Genomic DNA, 15,737 nt, shown 5'->3' with positions numbered 1-15,737 from the left:
GGCAGCAGCGGCACACGTCTTTAGTCCCAGCACTTGGGAGGCAGAGGCAGGCAGATCTCTGTAAGTTCGAGACCAGCCTGGTCTACAGAGTTCCAGGACAGCCCGGACTACACAGAGAAACCCTATCTTTAAGAGAGACAGAGACAGAGAGAAAAGAAAAGAAACAATTAAAAGCATTACAGATAAAACAGAGCTCCTTAGTAAATTCTCTTCCATTCTGCCCCCGTTCCCATCTCTGGAAGTGAATCTACCCCTCCACCAGCCCTCTGTTGTCCTCACCAAAAATCTAATTGTAAATCTTGCTTGTGTGTGTGTTCTTTTTCCATACGTAATGCCACACTGTAGGTATCACTTACGATGTTCTTCACCCCTCAGTACATTCTAGGGATTTTCCCCCACGCTGCCATGGTAGTTTGCAGAGATCTACCTCATTCACTAAAAAACCACTGTGACGTGTTGCTGTGACCACAGTTTACTTGGCCATTTCCCTATTGATGAGTAAGATGTCCCCAGCTTTTCCTCTGTCACAAACACTGCAAACCTTCCTGTTTGAAGTCTGCCTGCCTCGAGTCTGCACAAACAGCGCTTTCTCAGTGCGGCTGTCCTTCACCACGCTACGTACGTCAGACCCTCCCAGCCAGGCTTTCTCCATCTTTTTTCTTAAATGTGTATCAGTGTTTTACCTACATATGTGCATCACATACATACCTGGTGCCCATGGAGGACAGAAAAGGGTGTTAGATCCCCTGGAACTAACATTATGGATGGTTGTGAGCCACCATGTGGGCGCTGGGAACTGAACCCAGGTTAGAGGGACAAGTACTCCTAACAGCTGAGCCACCTCTCCAGCCCCTCTGTCCTTTTCATAGATTTATTTATTTTCCTATGTATGAGTGAGTGTTTTGCCTACATGTGTGTTTGTGTACCACGTGCATACTTGGTGCCCCAAGAAGTCAGAAGAAGGCATAGGAACCCCTGAAACTGACATCAGATGGTTGTGAGTCACCATGAGGTGCTGGGAACAGAACCTGGGTCCTCTGGAAGAGCTGTGTTCTTAACCACTGAGCCATCTCCACAGCCCCTGGATTTTGTTTGTTTGTTTGTTTGTTTGTTTCCGAGACAGGGTTTCTCTGTGTAGCTTTGGTGCCTGTCCTGGAACTCACTCTGTAGACCAGGCTGGCCTCGAACTCACAGATATCCGCCTGGCTCTGCCTCCCGAGTGCTGGGACTAAAGGTGTTTGCCACCACCGCCTGGCCCTTGCCTTTTAAGTGCAGTGCTAAGGATCAAACCCAGGGCATTGCACATGTCAGGTAGGCACCCTGCCGCCGACGTACACCACGGCCCGGCTTTCCCTTTGTTTCCAGCAGTACTGGTCATTTTCCACTCTACTACCCCTTCGAACCCAAGCTTCACCTTTTATTTCCTTTGTTATAACATCAGCCTTCCGTTTATTACCAGAATGTAAATTTCGTGAAGACAGTAATGTAGTCCTGTCTTCTGAGCCTACCTCTTGGGTTTTCCGAGAAATGTTTCCTGAATGACAGTGGGCGTGATGGAGCAGAGGAAATCCCAAAACTGTGTTGTCTGGGCAGTAGGTTTGCCCATTCGGATCTGTCATCGATTCCACCAAACTGTCCCTTGGCTGGTTGTATCTCAGGGTACCCTTGCTGCACTGGCTAACAGCTCTCCTGTTCTCTCTCCTCGCAGATTTTGATGAATGCTCCGTGTATGGCACCTGCAGCCAGCTTTGTACCAACACAGATGGCTCCTTCACATGTGGCTGTGTCGAGGGCTACCTGCTCCAGCCGGACAACCGCTCATGCAAAGCCAAGAATGGTGGGTGAGGCCGCCCCTGGCCCCGGGGCAAACGGTGGTCTCGACCGTCAGACGTCCCAACTGACCTTTGTCTGTCCCATCTGCAGAGCCAGTAGATCGGCCTCCGGTGCTACTGATCGCCAACTCCCAGAACATCCTAGCTACATACCTGAGTGGAGCCCAGGTGTCCACCATCACACCCACCAGCACCCGACAGACCACGGCCATGGACTTCAGTTACGCCAATGAGACCGTATGCTGGGTGCATGTCGGGGACAGTGCTGCCCAGACACAGCTCAAGTGTGCCCGGATGCCTGGCCTGAAGGGCTTTGTGGATGAGCATACCATCAACATCTCCCTCAGTCTACACCGTGAGTCACCTGTTCAGAGGGGGGGGATGGGCAAGAGGGACCCGACTTGGAAACATTAGACGGAATGAGCCCTGCTTGGGGCAGGAGCCCAATGAAGATGCCTCCAACAGAGGCTGGAGACAGGGCTTGAGGCGTCTTGAGGAGAGTGATGCCTCTTCTCCTGCTACACTCTATCTCTCTCTAGATGGCATTTTGCATTTCTGGTCCAGGCCTAAGGGAGGCCTCAGGGTAATGAATGGTCACTCTCCCGAGACCAGGGACTGTCCCGTCCTTGAAAGACGAGTATGGAGTAGACCATGAGGGGCTTTCCCATGGAGCAGGAGCCAGGACTAGGGGAAGAAGCGAAGGATCTGGAGAAGGGTCAGGGAATGGGGGTGTTAGGTAGCAGAGGGCAGAGGCGCTTGAGCCTGGCTTAGTTTGGTCTTCCGTGGAGTACTTTTGTCCTCAGGAGTATGGCCAGAAAGGACTTCCCACCGCTGGGTAGGTGCCAAGTCCCTGAGCCCGTTTCCGGTCCTTGGCAGTCAATGAGACTGAGGGAGGAGCCGTGAGCTGCCCGAGCACTGAGGAGATGCTGGCCATTCCCATTCAGGCTCGCTGCCTGCGCAGCTCGACTGTCGTACAGTGAAGAAGGGAGTTGTGGGATGGGCCTACGCATAGCCGGGTGCAGATCCACGGCAATGTGGTTACACAAACAAACAAAAACTACTTCCACAGAGTCCACAGCAGGCACTCCCCTTCCCCGAAAAACCACAGAGGGCTGAGGGGAAGGACCTGGACTGTGGTTGATGCCTTGTCCCCAGCCCTCAGACGTAACTGGAGCTCTGACCCCGAGTAAACCAGAATCCCCTACCTCAACTTGGGTTCCCTAAGCTGCGTAATGGATTGGTGCTAGTCTGTCCAGGTCTGATAAACTGAAGTGAAAGCCTTGTGGTAAATAAAATACATAGCTTAGGGGTTGCAAACTTCAGATCCTCTTAGTCCCGCCCCGTCGTCCCCCAGCCCCCTAGCCCCCCGCCAGTGCAGATGCTGAACTCGGGGTCCTCACTAGCAAACGCTAAGTGTGTGTTCTGTGGCTGGCTATATCCTAGCTCCTATAGCCGATCTGTAAGCTCCTTCTGGGCCTGTGAGGCTCCTTAGAAAGCAAAGGTCCCATGAAGTTATGAAGGATTCCGTCTGAGTGAGAGGGTCCTTTTGGGGGATGGTGGAGAACAGAGGAGCGCCCTTCCTGTCTGTGGCTCAGGATACTGCTCAAACATTGGCTCTGGCGCCCCAGCACTATAGTGTCCTAGGTCCACTGTGATGGGTATGTATGTGTCCTTCTGGAGTGCTGGGCTGAAAGCTGCCGGCCCCTGAGGGGTGGGCAGCTCAAGGAGCCCTGTGTGGTGAGATGGGAGACAACTTTCCAGAATGTGTTTCTTGTTCACCGTCCCACTCAACAGGCCTGCTTGGGCAAAGAGACATGGCAGCCTTTCCTCCAGCCTTGCCGCAGGGCCAGAGAGTGGTACGCTGGGTAGGTGGCTGTGATGTACCCTCTGGGAACCTTCTCAACTTCTGCTCTGGTTTGGTCCTTTCTCGGGACTTCCTCCCCACAGAAGCAGGAAGTAACCTTGGGTCGATACCCCTCCCTTGGCAAACAGATTTACCTTGTCTCCCCAGGCTGCCGAACTTTACTGGGCCCCTGGGGCAGAGTCCAGGAACCTGGAAGGGACCAAGGTTCTTGGGGAAAATCCTCGAGGCTCCAGTGTGCCCCAGCTTCTCTTCCTCCCTACCTCATCTCTACCCCCACTCCTGACGCCAGGATGTCTGGCTGTCACCATGAGGATGGTTGTCTGCTCTCATCCCACAAACTAATTATGGGCCCTGAGTTGAGGATGTCAGAAGTGTCTCTGTAACACCCTCCCCCCCACCCCTACTACATCCCCTTCCTCAGGAGGAGGCCCGCCCTGGGGTCAGGGAACTCCAGGGGCCCAGGGACACACCTGCTTGCTGGGGTCTGCGGTCCTATAATTAGCTCCCTGGAGGATGAAGGAAAAGTCCCCTACCTGTGCCTTCTCAGTCCTCTCTACAGTCCTCCCATCCTTCCCTGTGACAGGGACCTCTGTGAGATCCCTAGGGACATGCCTAAAGCAGGGGAGTGGGGGGGAGTGAGGAGGTAGGGGTGTGTGTCTTATGATTGAGGGGTGGGGAGCCAGTGAGGACAGCCTACTGCCTCAGAGAGACCTCTGCAAACAGAAATAGAATATAAAGGAGGAAGGAAGCTAATGTGAGAGCCGGTTCACATGGGTCCCGAAGCATGGGGACCGACCGGTCTGCTCTGCATCCTGAGTGCCTTCGAAGGGCCCTCGTGACTTCTCTCCTCAGATGGGGCAGGCTGCTGAACCCATCTCCCCTAGCCCCGTGGTCACACTGGCCCAGGTTGGGGTGTCTCGGCTCCTACCTTAGCCACAGCCCAGACCCACCTAGTGAACCGCGAGACCCTGAAGTTCCCACGCCATGCTTGGTGAGGCCAGAAAGGAAGGGAGGAGAGCCGGGAGGGTGGCTCCTGGCAGGCCCTGCGTCCCATTCCCAGGATTGAAGGAAAACAAGACTAGTGAGGTTGAAGTTGAGGACGGAGAACTCACTCGAGCCCACGTCTCAGTACAGCAAGATCCTTATTCAAAAACCAATAAGGGACTTCTAGAGAGATTGTGTGCATTTCAGCATGCACAAGCTTTTTTTTAAAAAAATGTGGCTAAAAATTTCATTTATTTATTTATTTATTTTTACATTTTATTCTTGTGTGTATGTGTGTGCACATGGGAGCTATGTGGACAACATCAGATGGCATGTGAGCGCCCTTCACTGTATAGGTCCTGAGGGTCTAATTCAGGTCCTCCAGCTTTTCAGTTCACCCACTGAGCCGTCTCACCAGCCCTGCTAACAGGTTTTGTTTTGGTTTCTGAGTTTTACTTTTTCTGGAGCTGAGGATTGAACCCAGGGCCAGTAAGCTCTCTACCACTGAGCTACACCCCCAACCCCTTGTTCTGTATTTTTAAAACGGGATCTTGTGTAGCCCAGGTTGACTTCCAACTTGTTATACAGCTAAGACTGGTCCCAAACTTCGGTTCTCTCCTGCCTCTAGCCCCTAGTTGTAAAGTTCAGCTTTACAGCTATATTCTTATCTGATATTACCATTAGAACATTCCTATACTGTGGCTTTATTATTAATCTTTGGTGCGTGTATGTATGTGTGTGTACTTGTGTGTATATATGTGTCTGCACACGCATGTAAAGGCTGGAAGTCAATGTTAGATGTCTCCACCTTATTTTTTAATTATTTTAGTACATGTATGAGTGTTCTGCCTGCCTGCTTGTCTATGCACGCCGAGTGCCAAAGAGGCCAGAAAATGGTATCAGATCCCTTGGAACTTGATTTCCGACAGTTGTGAACCGCCATGTGGGTGCTAGGTACTGAACCCAGGACCTCTGGAAGGGCAACAGGTCCCTTTAACCACTGAGCCACCTCTCCAGCCCCGCTCACTGCCTTATGTATTTGAGGTAAGGCCTCAGTGAAGCTGCTACTTGCAGATCCAGCTACACTGGCTGACCAGCCCAGGGATCCTCCTGTTTCCACTTCTCTGGTGCTGGGATCACAGTGTGCTCTGCCAGGACCACCTTATTAAATGGGTTTAGAGACAAAGTCTTGCTGTGTAGCCCTGGCTGGCCTGGGATTTCATAGGTAGACCAGGCTGGACTCACAGAGATCCACCAGCCCCTGCCTCCTGAGTGATGGGATTAAAGACATACACCACCATCACCCAGCAACAACCAGCTTTTTCTGCTGGGACTAAAAGTATGTACCACCACCGCCTGGTTTAACAACCAGCTTTTTTGTTTTTTTAAGATTTATTTATTTATTACATATACAGTGTTCTGTCTGTAGGCCAGAAAAGGGCACCAAATCTCATTATAGATGGTTGTGAGCCACCATGTGGGTACTAGGAGTTGAACCCAGGACCTCTGGAAGAGCAGCCAGGGCTCAGGCTGCTCCAGCCCAGTAACCAGGTTTCTAAAGTAAATGCTGAGAATAGAACTCAGGCCCGCATGCACAGGCAGTAAGCTCTCTGTTAACTGAACCATCTCTCCATCCCTAATTAATTAATTTTTGAGATGGGGGGTGGGGTGGAGTGGGTGGGTGTGTTTTTAAAAAAAATCACAACAGGAAATGAAGTAGTGATTTTTCTAGAGGGGGGCAAATAAACAAACAGCACCCCACCCTTCTCCGTCCCCTACTGTGTTTACAGAGTACTTCAGAAGCTGAGTGAGCATCATGGCTCATAGCTGTGGTCCCAACACTTGGGAGGCAGAGGTAGGATTATTAGTGCCTTCCAGGCCAGCGTGAGCTACAGAGTGAGATCCTCTCTAAAAAAATAAACTCTACAAAATGGCACATTTCCAGAGTTGACACGTGAAGGCATTCCTTCCTTTGACCTTTCTGACTCCCACAGGGTGTTGTGATACCAGGGGAGGTCTAGCCACCCTGCCCTCTGCCACCGCCATTCGGCGTGGCACGCTGGCTTCTCGTTCCCTTTCCTGGGTTCCTAGTCACTAACAGCCCTTTCTTGCTCCTCCTCTCCTGGCCAGCACCAGCCCTGTGTCTCTGGGCCTACATCCAGTCTTGCCCTCTCCTCCCCCGCTGTCTCCTTGAAGTTGCCTCCCAAGCCAGCCTACCCCCCAGCTCTGTCCTCCCTGCTTTCAAGCCAAAGGAAGTAACTTAAGCAAGACGGACATTTCAGAGCCCAGTGAGAATTTCTCAATCACGCAGAGACCCTAAGTCAGGCAGGGCAGAATCCAGGCATTTCACCCACGGGGTCCTGGCCGGATGTACAAGCAGGGCTGTTAGGAAGGGTGCTTCGGGGAAAAGTTACGGGTAAGCTCTGGACTTGCTGGTGGAACAGGCCAGAGCTGAAGTCGGGCTTTGGTAGCAAACAGGAACATGTTCTTTAGTTGACCTGCCAGCCCCGCCTCACTGGCCTGACCCCTGAGTGGGATTGCGAACCGTGCTCTGCCAATGTCCTGGGGTATTCCAAGGCCAGAAGGGGAAGGGAAAGGATGTTCTGGCTCTAAGAGAGCAGAGGAAGGACTCTGTATTCAGTAAATATTTGTTAAACCAATCGATGCCGGTGTTTCAGACACCGAGGAGGAAACGTAAAGACAGGGCCTGCTCTCCCTTCATCTGCAGTCAGGTGGGAGTCGTGATGGAGAGTCTGGGGTCACTGAAGCCTGTAACGGGGACAGGCACTTTTGGAGGTGAAATGCCTTTCCAGCACAGAGAGCTCCTGTGTGTCGGGGGAGCTTCTTCCTATACAGAAGTAGCCAGAGCTGCTTCCAGTCAGGGTAGGTCCACTCTGGGGGAATAAGAACAGTAGTTGTTGCACACACACGCCCCCCCCATCCCATTACCCACCTTTAGTCAGGAGGCCATAGGCTGAGGGAGATGGTGGGAAGGTTGGGTTAGGGAAGAGGGTGGCTTGGTTGGAGTCTAGGGTGTGTGTGGAGTGCCATGTGCTCCATGCCCTGAATGTACCATCCCATTTTCCTGATGAGAAGGACAAGTGTTGACCGACTTGCCCGTAGTCCCAGTTGGGAGGTGTTCGGAGCCCAGCAGAACCCAGGGCAAAGCAGAACGCTGGAAGTAAGGTGGAACAAATTAGAATAAGGACCAGAACCCGAGTGATAGGGGTCCCTCATCATCACGGGACTTGGTGCATGCCCTGTAATCTCCGGGTGTGTGGGTGTGTCTGGAGTTTTTCTTAAGATTTAAAGGCCCCCTTCCTGCACCCAGATCTCCTTATTTTACAGAAATCCTGTGACTGAAGCTAGGGTCGTCTTGGGGTCTGCTGGGGGTCATGTTTCTGGGAAAGGGGCCACAACTTAAGAAATACCTCTTGAGCAATGTGGATGATGGAGAAGTTGAGAGATACAGGAGTTGGGTGTGCTGAGCCTCGAGCACTGGGACTGCAAAGGAGCTCAGCACTTTTAGACACTCAGCCAGGTCTATTCTAGGGCCTGGAACTGAAAGTCCTTTTCGATGATGCAATCGGGCTGTGGTCTTCCTTTCTTGACTCATTCACCCTCCTCAAGTCCTAACCTCCCTTCCCTCGACCACCACCAAACTCCTCCCTCAGCACGAGGTACCTCCTCCTTTATCTGAGCCTTTGGACAGAGCCTCTGGAAGGCCGGAGGTTGCTCTGGGGCAGGTCAGCCCGGTGAAGGCAAAAGACAACCTTTACCCTTTTGGTTGGGTTTAGTTTGGTTGGGTGGGTGTGGGGTTTTTGTGTGTATGTTTTTTGTTTTGTTTTGTTTTTTTGGTTGTTTGTTTTAGATTTGTTCACTTTAAAAAAAAAAAGATTTATTTATTTATTATGTATACAGAAGAGGGTGCCCCAGATCTCATTACAGATGGCTGTGAGCCACCATGTGGGTGCTGGGAATTGAACTCAGGACCTCTGGAAGAACAGTCAGTGCTCTTCACCTCTGAGCCATCTCTCCAGCCCTATTTGTTCACTTTTAATCTATGTGCCTGTATTTGTGCCTGTGTGAGTTTATGTGCATCATGTGTGTGCAGATGCCCTGGAGCTTGAGGTATAGATGGTTGTGAACCACCTCATGTAGGTGTTGGGACCCACACCCAGGTTCCCTGGAAGAGCGGCAAGTGTTTTTATTTAAGCACCCAGCCCCTGGTTGGTTTTTTTGAGACAGTCTCATGTCACCCCTATTGGGCTTGGAACTCACTGTGTAGCCAAGGCTAGCCTTAAACTCCTGACCCTCCTCCCTCCTCCTCCTAAGTGCTCCTAAGGGATTACATATATACAAATGTATATCACCATGCCCAGCTTTCACCATCTAGGTTTACAGAGCAGGAATATTCAGCTCCTGTAGACACAAGTCCAGGGCTCCACCTGAACCCCGAGCTATAGGGCCAAGGCCAGTACCCCAGAGACTGCTCATGGACAGTGAGGAATATGACCTCCTTCCTTTCTGCACAGCTTTGGAGCAGTGGCCTGTGGCTGTTGGGGGTGGGGAGAGGCAGAGGAATCTGAACTTTAGGAGAGAGGAAAAATAGTGTGTTGATGGGGGTTGTATAACAAAGGAGTTTGCTTACGACTAATAATCTCCAGCTGCAAAAATACCAAAGGGGAGGCCAGGCTGGCCCGGGGACGTCATTTCTTGCCAACTCCTCACCGGCCTGCTGAATGGGACCCTGCTTTGGCCTTTGGGGAGGTGAGGGAAGCCCAGCCAAGGGTAACTATATGAGAGCAGGAACGGCTACCCTTCTTTCCCAGAAGTGGGAGGGCGTGCAAGCTAGGAGAGGGGCCCCTCACCCAGGCAGGTCACCCCATCTTGAGGCTCAGACGGACTATGGAGCTGCATCTGGGAGCAGGGCATCACATCTCTGCAGGGTTCTTCTCTTCCCTTCTTGCCAAGGGTGGATGGGGGAGCAGGTCCAGGGTGTTGCCAGCCCTAGAGCTGGGCAGTGACTCAGGAAGCCTGAGGAAGTTGGAGAGAAGGCCATCTGTGCCAGCTGGTGCTGGGAAAACAAGATTTGACTGATGAATTTTGCATACGTGCCAGCGGCCCCCCAGATCCCCTGCAGTGCCCACCGAGGAAAGGGCACACAGCCCTGTTGACGTTCGGTTGTCCTGCTGGCTGCGTGGGGCCAGGGCCGCAGAAAGGCCCCTGCTTTGGGATGTGAGTTTCCTTTGGAGGTGGCCCAGCGGGTGCATTTTAATCTGGTTTCTCTGTGGTAACCGTGCATGCGTTGGGCAGCTTGGTCGCCTTTAACTCCTACACCGAGCTTTCTTCCTCTATGGCCTTGTTCTCCTCATGCTCCTTCGCCCTACACCCCAAGACGGGGTAGTCTTGGGAGCCCAGAGGACAGAGTACCTAGGTTTGGGACTGTGTCGGCATTTGGCGGGATAATAACCTCATTCCTGTGACCTCTTTCTCTAGTCATCTCAGGGTGGGGTTACCAGAGGGGGCCTGAAGAGGAAACCGTTTATGAGTGCCTCTAGTGACCGCTTTCCCTTCCCCCTCTCTCCCTCCTCAGTCCTGTGACTGTGAGTCAGTCACCAGACAGCCAACTTCCCTGGATACCACGTTCCTATTCCCTTTACCCCCTCCCACTATTAAGAAATAGCCCCTGGATCCCTTTGGGGAGGGGTGGGGGGAGGGGAGGACTTGAACCGGAGCCCACGGTTATACCTGTAGCTGTGAAGCAGAAGAGTGTCTGGATAGTGTGGGATACGCTTCAACCAAAGGCAAGTTGCCAAAAGGTGTCTTTACCTGTGGTTGAAATCTGGCAGATAAAAATCTCTGCCTCAGGAACCTCCCAGTTTTGAGAGGCATCACTTCTGAGGGTATCTGAACGGGGTCAGTGGGGGGCATGGAAGCCAGGGTTGTGTTGGGAGGGAAGCCAGCAACTGTCCCGTCTACCGCCCTTCATGGCTTACAGTGACCAAGGAAGCTGCTCCTCACCATCCGGAAGCTCCTCTCCAGGGTTCTCCTGGTTTCTCTCCAGGGTCCTCCTGGTTTATCTCCAGGGTCCTACCTTCACCTTCCCCCTGGACTCTGCTCCACATTTCCTATTCTTCTGTGCTTCCCCGGGGTTTGAGGGGATTCAGCAGTAAGAACATTGCAGAAACGGGGGTGTGAGGGGAAGTTTGACTCCTGTAACCGAGTCCTAACCTTGTGTCCCCAACCTTGTGCCATGCTGTATGGACTTAATATTTTGAAATATTTTTCTCCAAGCTGAGATCATTTATGAACATTCCGCTTTCCAGTTTGTTTGTTTGTTTGTTTTTAAACTTACGAAACATGTCCAGCTTCCAGCCAGTACTTCTTGTTAGTATGAAATAATTAGACTTACCATGTAAAGTGAATATAAGTCTGGCCCAAACCAAAGATAGGTGCTGTTTCAGTTAGTTACAGTGCTCTTATCTCAAGTAAAAGCAAATTAAAAAGAAAATATTGGGGTGAGCTGCCAGGCCTCTTCTCCTGTCTGTCGGCACTCCAGGACAGACAGCTCTTTCCTGTTGAAGGCTGGATTAGAATTGGAATAACCTGTCAGTCGGCCAATGTTGACCTAATCCCCTCCTGCTTATGACAACCCTCAGCCCAGGGTGGGGTTGGGGGTTGAGTGTATTCGGAGACTTCTGTTTGGAGAGACCAGATACTTGGGAACACCAGGAGTATCAAACCGTGACTCTGCCGGTGACACCCACAGGCACTCGGGAAGGTTCCTGCAGCTGCCTGGGGGAGGAGTAGGCCCCAGAGAAGAGCTCACAGGAGGGCTGGGTGCCTGTGGGAGGGCCTGGCCCACATAGCACTTTCTTTTCATTCTCCAGACGTGGAACAGATGGCTATCGACTGGCTGACAGGGAACTTCTACTTTGTGGATGACATTGACGATAGGATCTTTGTCTGCAACCGAAACGGGGACACCTGTGTCACCCTGCTGGACCTGGAGCTCTACAATCCCAAAGGCATTGCCCTGGACCCTGCCATGGGGTGAGAGTGGCAGGTCAGGGCTCTGATTCTGGAAGGAGGGGTCCCGGTGCCCGCACCCCATTTAACATTTGTGCACCCACAGGAAGGTATTCTTCACCGACTATGGGCAGATCCCAAAGGTGGAGCGCTGTGACATGGATGGGCAGAATCGCACCAAGCTGGTCGATAGCAAGATCGTCTTCCCGCACGGCATCACCCTGGACCTTGTCAGCCGCCTGGTCTACTGGGCAGACGCCTACCTCGACTACATTGAGGTGGTAGATTATGAGGGCAAGGACCGGCAGACCATCATCCAAGGCATCCTGGTGAGACAGCTTTCTTGGGGGAAACAATTAACCAGAGTCGTCTGGTGGTGGTGGGAGGGGGTCCTTTTCAGGGGAATTGACCTCCAGGGCTCCTAGTAAGTGTGGACAGTCAACGTGTGTCCTCTGGAGGGAGTGGAGCCATCAGGAGTGTGTCAGTGAAGAGGGAGAACAGGGTTTCCATTCTAATGGGAGCAGTCACTTAAAAGGCACCTTCTACATCCTTTTTCTCATTTGGTACTTAAAGTAGCCCCCGGGAGAGGAGCAGGCAGTTGACAAAAGCTGGGCTCGAGGATGTTTGGTAATTTGCCAGAGGTTACACAGCTGGGCAGCCAGCACTTGGTCTTGCCGCTCCATGGTGGAACATCCATCCTGGAGTCACTTGCCTGAGCAACCGACCCTGGGGCTTTGCCTGGGACTCTTCTGGTTTTAACCTTGAAAGTCTCACAGACCAGCAAACCCCTGATCTTGGGCGAATTGAAGCAGCTGGCCACTGGAGGCCTCCTTGGGACACGAGTGTGTCCTCGGCCCCCCCAAAAGCTGCGCCGAACGGCACTGGACACAGTTCTCTGTGGGTGGGGTTTAGGGCCCAATTCTAACTCGGCTGAAGACCATCAGAGCATCTTCCAGGAGCTTAATTCTGTGAGGGACGTTTTTCCTGCCCTCAGTGGGAGGGATGGTTCACCAATCAGCACACCAGATGCCGGATAGCAGTGTCACCATAGAGGCAGACTGTGGAGTGGGCTGGGGATAACGCCTCTTAGAAAGCTCCAGAAGTTCTTTAAAGAGGTAGTTTGTGAAGGGTGGGTAGGAGCTTGACAACTTTTCCAGAATAGAGGAATCAAAAGTTTAGCATTGAGTTAAATAAAACTGGAAGGCGAACCTGGGAGAGTAGGATGCCGGAGTTTGGGTGGAAGCCACGGTCCTGTTGGGCAAAGCAAACATCCCTCTCGTCTCGTTGACCAACCATGCCCACTGTCCCAGATTGAGCACCTGTATGGCTTGACTGTGTTCGAGAACTACCTATACGCCACCAACTCCGACAACGCCAACACCCAGCAGAAGACCAGTGTGATCCGAGTGAACCGCTTCAACAGCACTGAGTACCAGGTTGTCACCCGTGTGGACAAGGGGGGTGCCCTGCACATCTACCACCAGAGACGTCAGCCCCGAGGTAAGCGGGTTCAGTGACCCCTCCGAAGTGGGCTTCACCCTGATAGGACTCCAAGCTCAGGGTCACAGTTCTAGGGATCCATTATGCTTCATATCGAGAGTGCTTCTGGGCAGCGACCCCAAGCTACCAACCCTGGCTTCTCTTCCCATGGGTCGATATCCTTACTCCTCCACACCCCCAGTTCCCTTGTGCCTGAGGCTAAGTTATAGCAGGGCAGTGGAATCTTAGTCCTGTGGCTTCCAAATTCTAAAATGGGACCAGAACAAAAGCCCACTGGGATGGCCTGAGCAGAGTCTCGGGGGGCGCTGACAGCTCTCCCCTCTGCCCCCCAGTGCGGAGTCACGCCTGTGAGAACGACCAGTATGGGAAGCCAGGCGGCTGCTCCGACATCTGTCTGCTGGCCAACAGCCACAAGGCGAGGACCTGCAGGTGCCGGTCTGGCTTCAGCCTGGGAAGTGACGGGAAGTCCTGCAAGAGTAAGTAACAGGGAGGGTTGGGCAGGTGGGCCTGCTGGGTGTGGGGGTGGGTCCTCAGATAGGCCCCCACAGCCCGCTGCCTCTTGTCGAGGTAGAGAAGCCAAGGGCAGAGATGTAAGGAACCCACCCATTCATTCATCCATTCATTCCGCTAACATTTAGCGAACACACACTGGGTGTTTGATACCCTTCTGGCAATGAAGGGTGTGTGAGGGAGAATAGAAACAAGTTGTGACAGTGGGGACCTCTCTGAGGATGTGGTATCTAAGCCAAGCTCTCTGTGGATGAAGCGGGGGAGCCAGCCATATGACTTACCTGAGAGAAGAGAGCTTCTGGAGGAGTGCAGTGCAAAGGTCCTGAGGCCGCGGTAGGGTGCAGTGTGCCGAGACGATCTGTGGGGCCGCATGCTGTAAATGAAGGGATGAGACGCTTATGGTCGCTGTGGACAGAAAGGGGGTGATCGGGTTCATACTGTGTAAGCTTACTCGGTGCTGGGCAGAGGCTGGGCAGCAGGGAAGAAGCCAGGTGGCTATTTCTGAGGCCTGGGTAAGAGTGATGTGGTTTAGGCTAGGATGGTGGCGGAGGAAGTGGAAAGTGACCAGATTCCAACCTATTTTGAAAGTGTTCCTTTTAGGTCCCGAATTTCACTACTGAATAGTGGAAGTAAAAGGGACCAGCCTCCCTTCTCTGACTTCCCATCCCAGGGCACAGTAGCCTTGGGACTAGAGTTGAACATGTTATCCTGTGTTCTCTTTGACTGACTCAGCACCCTGTCTACTCCATTTCTCCTGACTCCGCCCAGCCAACGCACTGCGGCTCCTCAGACCCAGACTCCCGAGTTGGGTGGTGACCAGTGTGTGCGTGTGAGCATGTGCGTGCATGTGCATGCATGCGTGCGTGTGTGCGTGTTTAATTTTGTGCCCTTTGTGCCTGCCCTAGAGCCTGAACATGAGCTGTTCCTCGTGTATGGCAAGGGCCGGCCAGGCATCATCAGAGGCATGGACATGGGGGCCAAGGTCCCAGATGAGCACATGATCCCCATTGAGAACCTTATGAATCCACGGGCTCTGGACTTCCACGCGGAGACTGGCTTCATCTACTTTGCCGATACCACCAGCTACCTCATTGGCCGCCAGAAAATTGATGGCACTGAGCGGGAGACCATCCTGAAGGATGGTAAGGGCCTTAGGAGTGGGAGGTGTGTGGGTGGTACTCTGGAGGCCTGTGGCGCCTAGAACAAGAAGACATCAGAGGCTTAGACATCTCCCTCACAGCATGAAGAGTCCTCTGCTGACTGGCTGGCTGGGCTGGTTGGCATGGAGATGAGGGGATAGACAGGTTGACCTCTGTGTGACCTCTTTCTTGGCTGAGCCAAAAAGAATCAGGAGGATGGATGGGTTAGGCAGTGTGGGCCGCCTTGGCCAGCCCTTGGGAAAACTTAGGGTCTCTCTGCCATTGGCTCTCTGCCATGGTCTGTCTCCCTGCCACTGCCTGGAGCTGTCTGCAACACGCAGCCAGGAGAGGCCTGAGGCCCTGAATCGGAGCTGGGCCTGCCAGATGAGATGGAGCACAGACACAAGTGTACACACACATAGTATGTGCAGCTGGAGCTCATGGCCACGGGGACCTGCACCTTTATGTGGCCTGAGAAAACCGTGTCCTGTTAATTCCATCCAGTCTCTCCCTCTGACCCACTTTGGCAGGGCCACTGTGGAGTATCATCAGAGCCATCCCCGTGGAGGCTTCTGGGCTGTGTGTGTTTTGCCTCAGATCTGTACTTCAGGGCCCTGGGATCTGGTTCCCTAATCAGTCAATCTGGTTGATGCCAGTCACTACCCTGCGCCATGCTCCCCACCCTCCACACAACTCAAGAGAACTTCAGCAGTCAGCAATCATAAGACTGTGTGGAAATCAGAAGTAACTCCTAGTCAGGAAAAGGTTGGGGTTCCCTTTGCCAGGGGAACTGCTATTTAGGGGATACTTAAGATGAAGCCTTTGGCTAAGGGAAAAGTTACTTCCTAATTTATTCATTTTGTGAGCTCAGGGATT

The 15,737-nt window shown here is 52.7% G+C and overlaps 1 protein-coding gene across 1 annotated transcript in view; it reads left to right on the top strand.

Moving 5' to 3' along the window:
* Window positions 1-15,737, top strand: part of Lrp1 (LDL receptor related protein 1) — an 80,479-nt gene that overhangs the window by 13,689 nt on the left and 51,053 nt on the right. The window contains exons 5-11 of the mRNA XM_036169737.1: window positions 1,709-1,837; window positions 1,924-2,187; window positions 11,574-11,736; window positions 11,819-12,041; window positions 13,023-13,212; window positions 13,545-13,688; window positions 14,628-14,864. Coding sequence (XP_036025630.1) covers window positions 1,709-1,837; window positions 1,924-2,187; window positions 11,574-11,736; window positions 11,819-12,041; window positions 13,023-13,212; window positions 13,545-13,688; window positions 14,628-14,864 — 1,350 coding nt within the window. The remainder of the gene's footprint in view (window positions 1-1,708; window positions 1,838-1,923; window positions 2,188-11,573; window positions 11,737-11,818; window positions 12,042-13,022; window positions 13,213-13,544; window positions 13,689-14,627; window positions 14,865-15,737) is intronic.

This window comes from Onychomys torridus, chromosome 20, assembly GCF_903995425.1.
Source record: "Onychomys torridus chromosome 20, mOncTor1.1, whole genome shotgun sequence".
NCBI lineage: Eukaryota > Metazoa > Chordata > Mammalia > Rodentia > Cricetidae > Onychomys > Onychomys torridus.
Note: the sequence above shows the minus strand (reverse complement) of the source record. Positions and strands in the feature narration are given on the sequence as shown.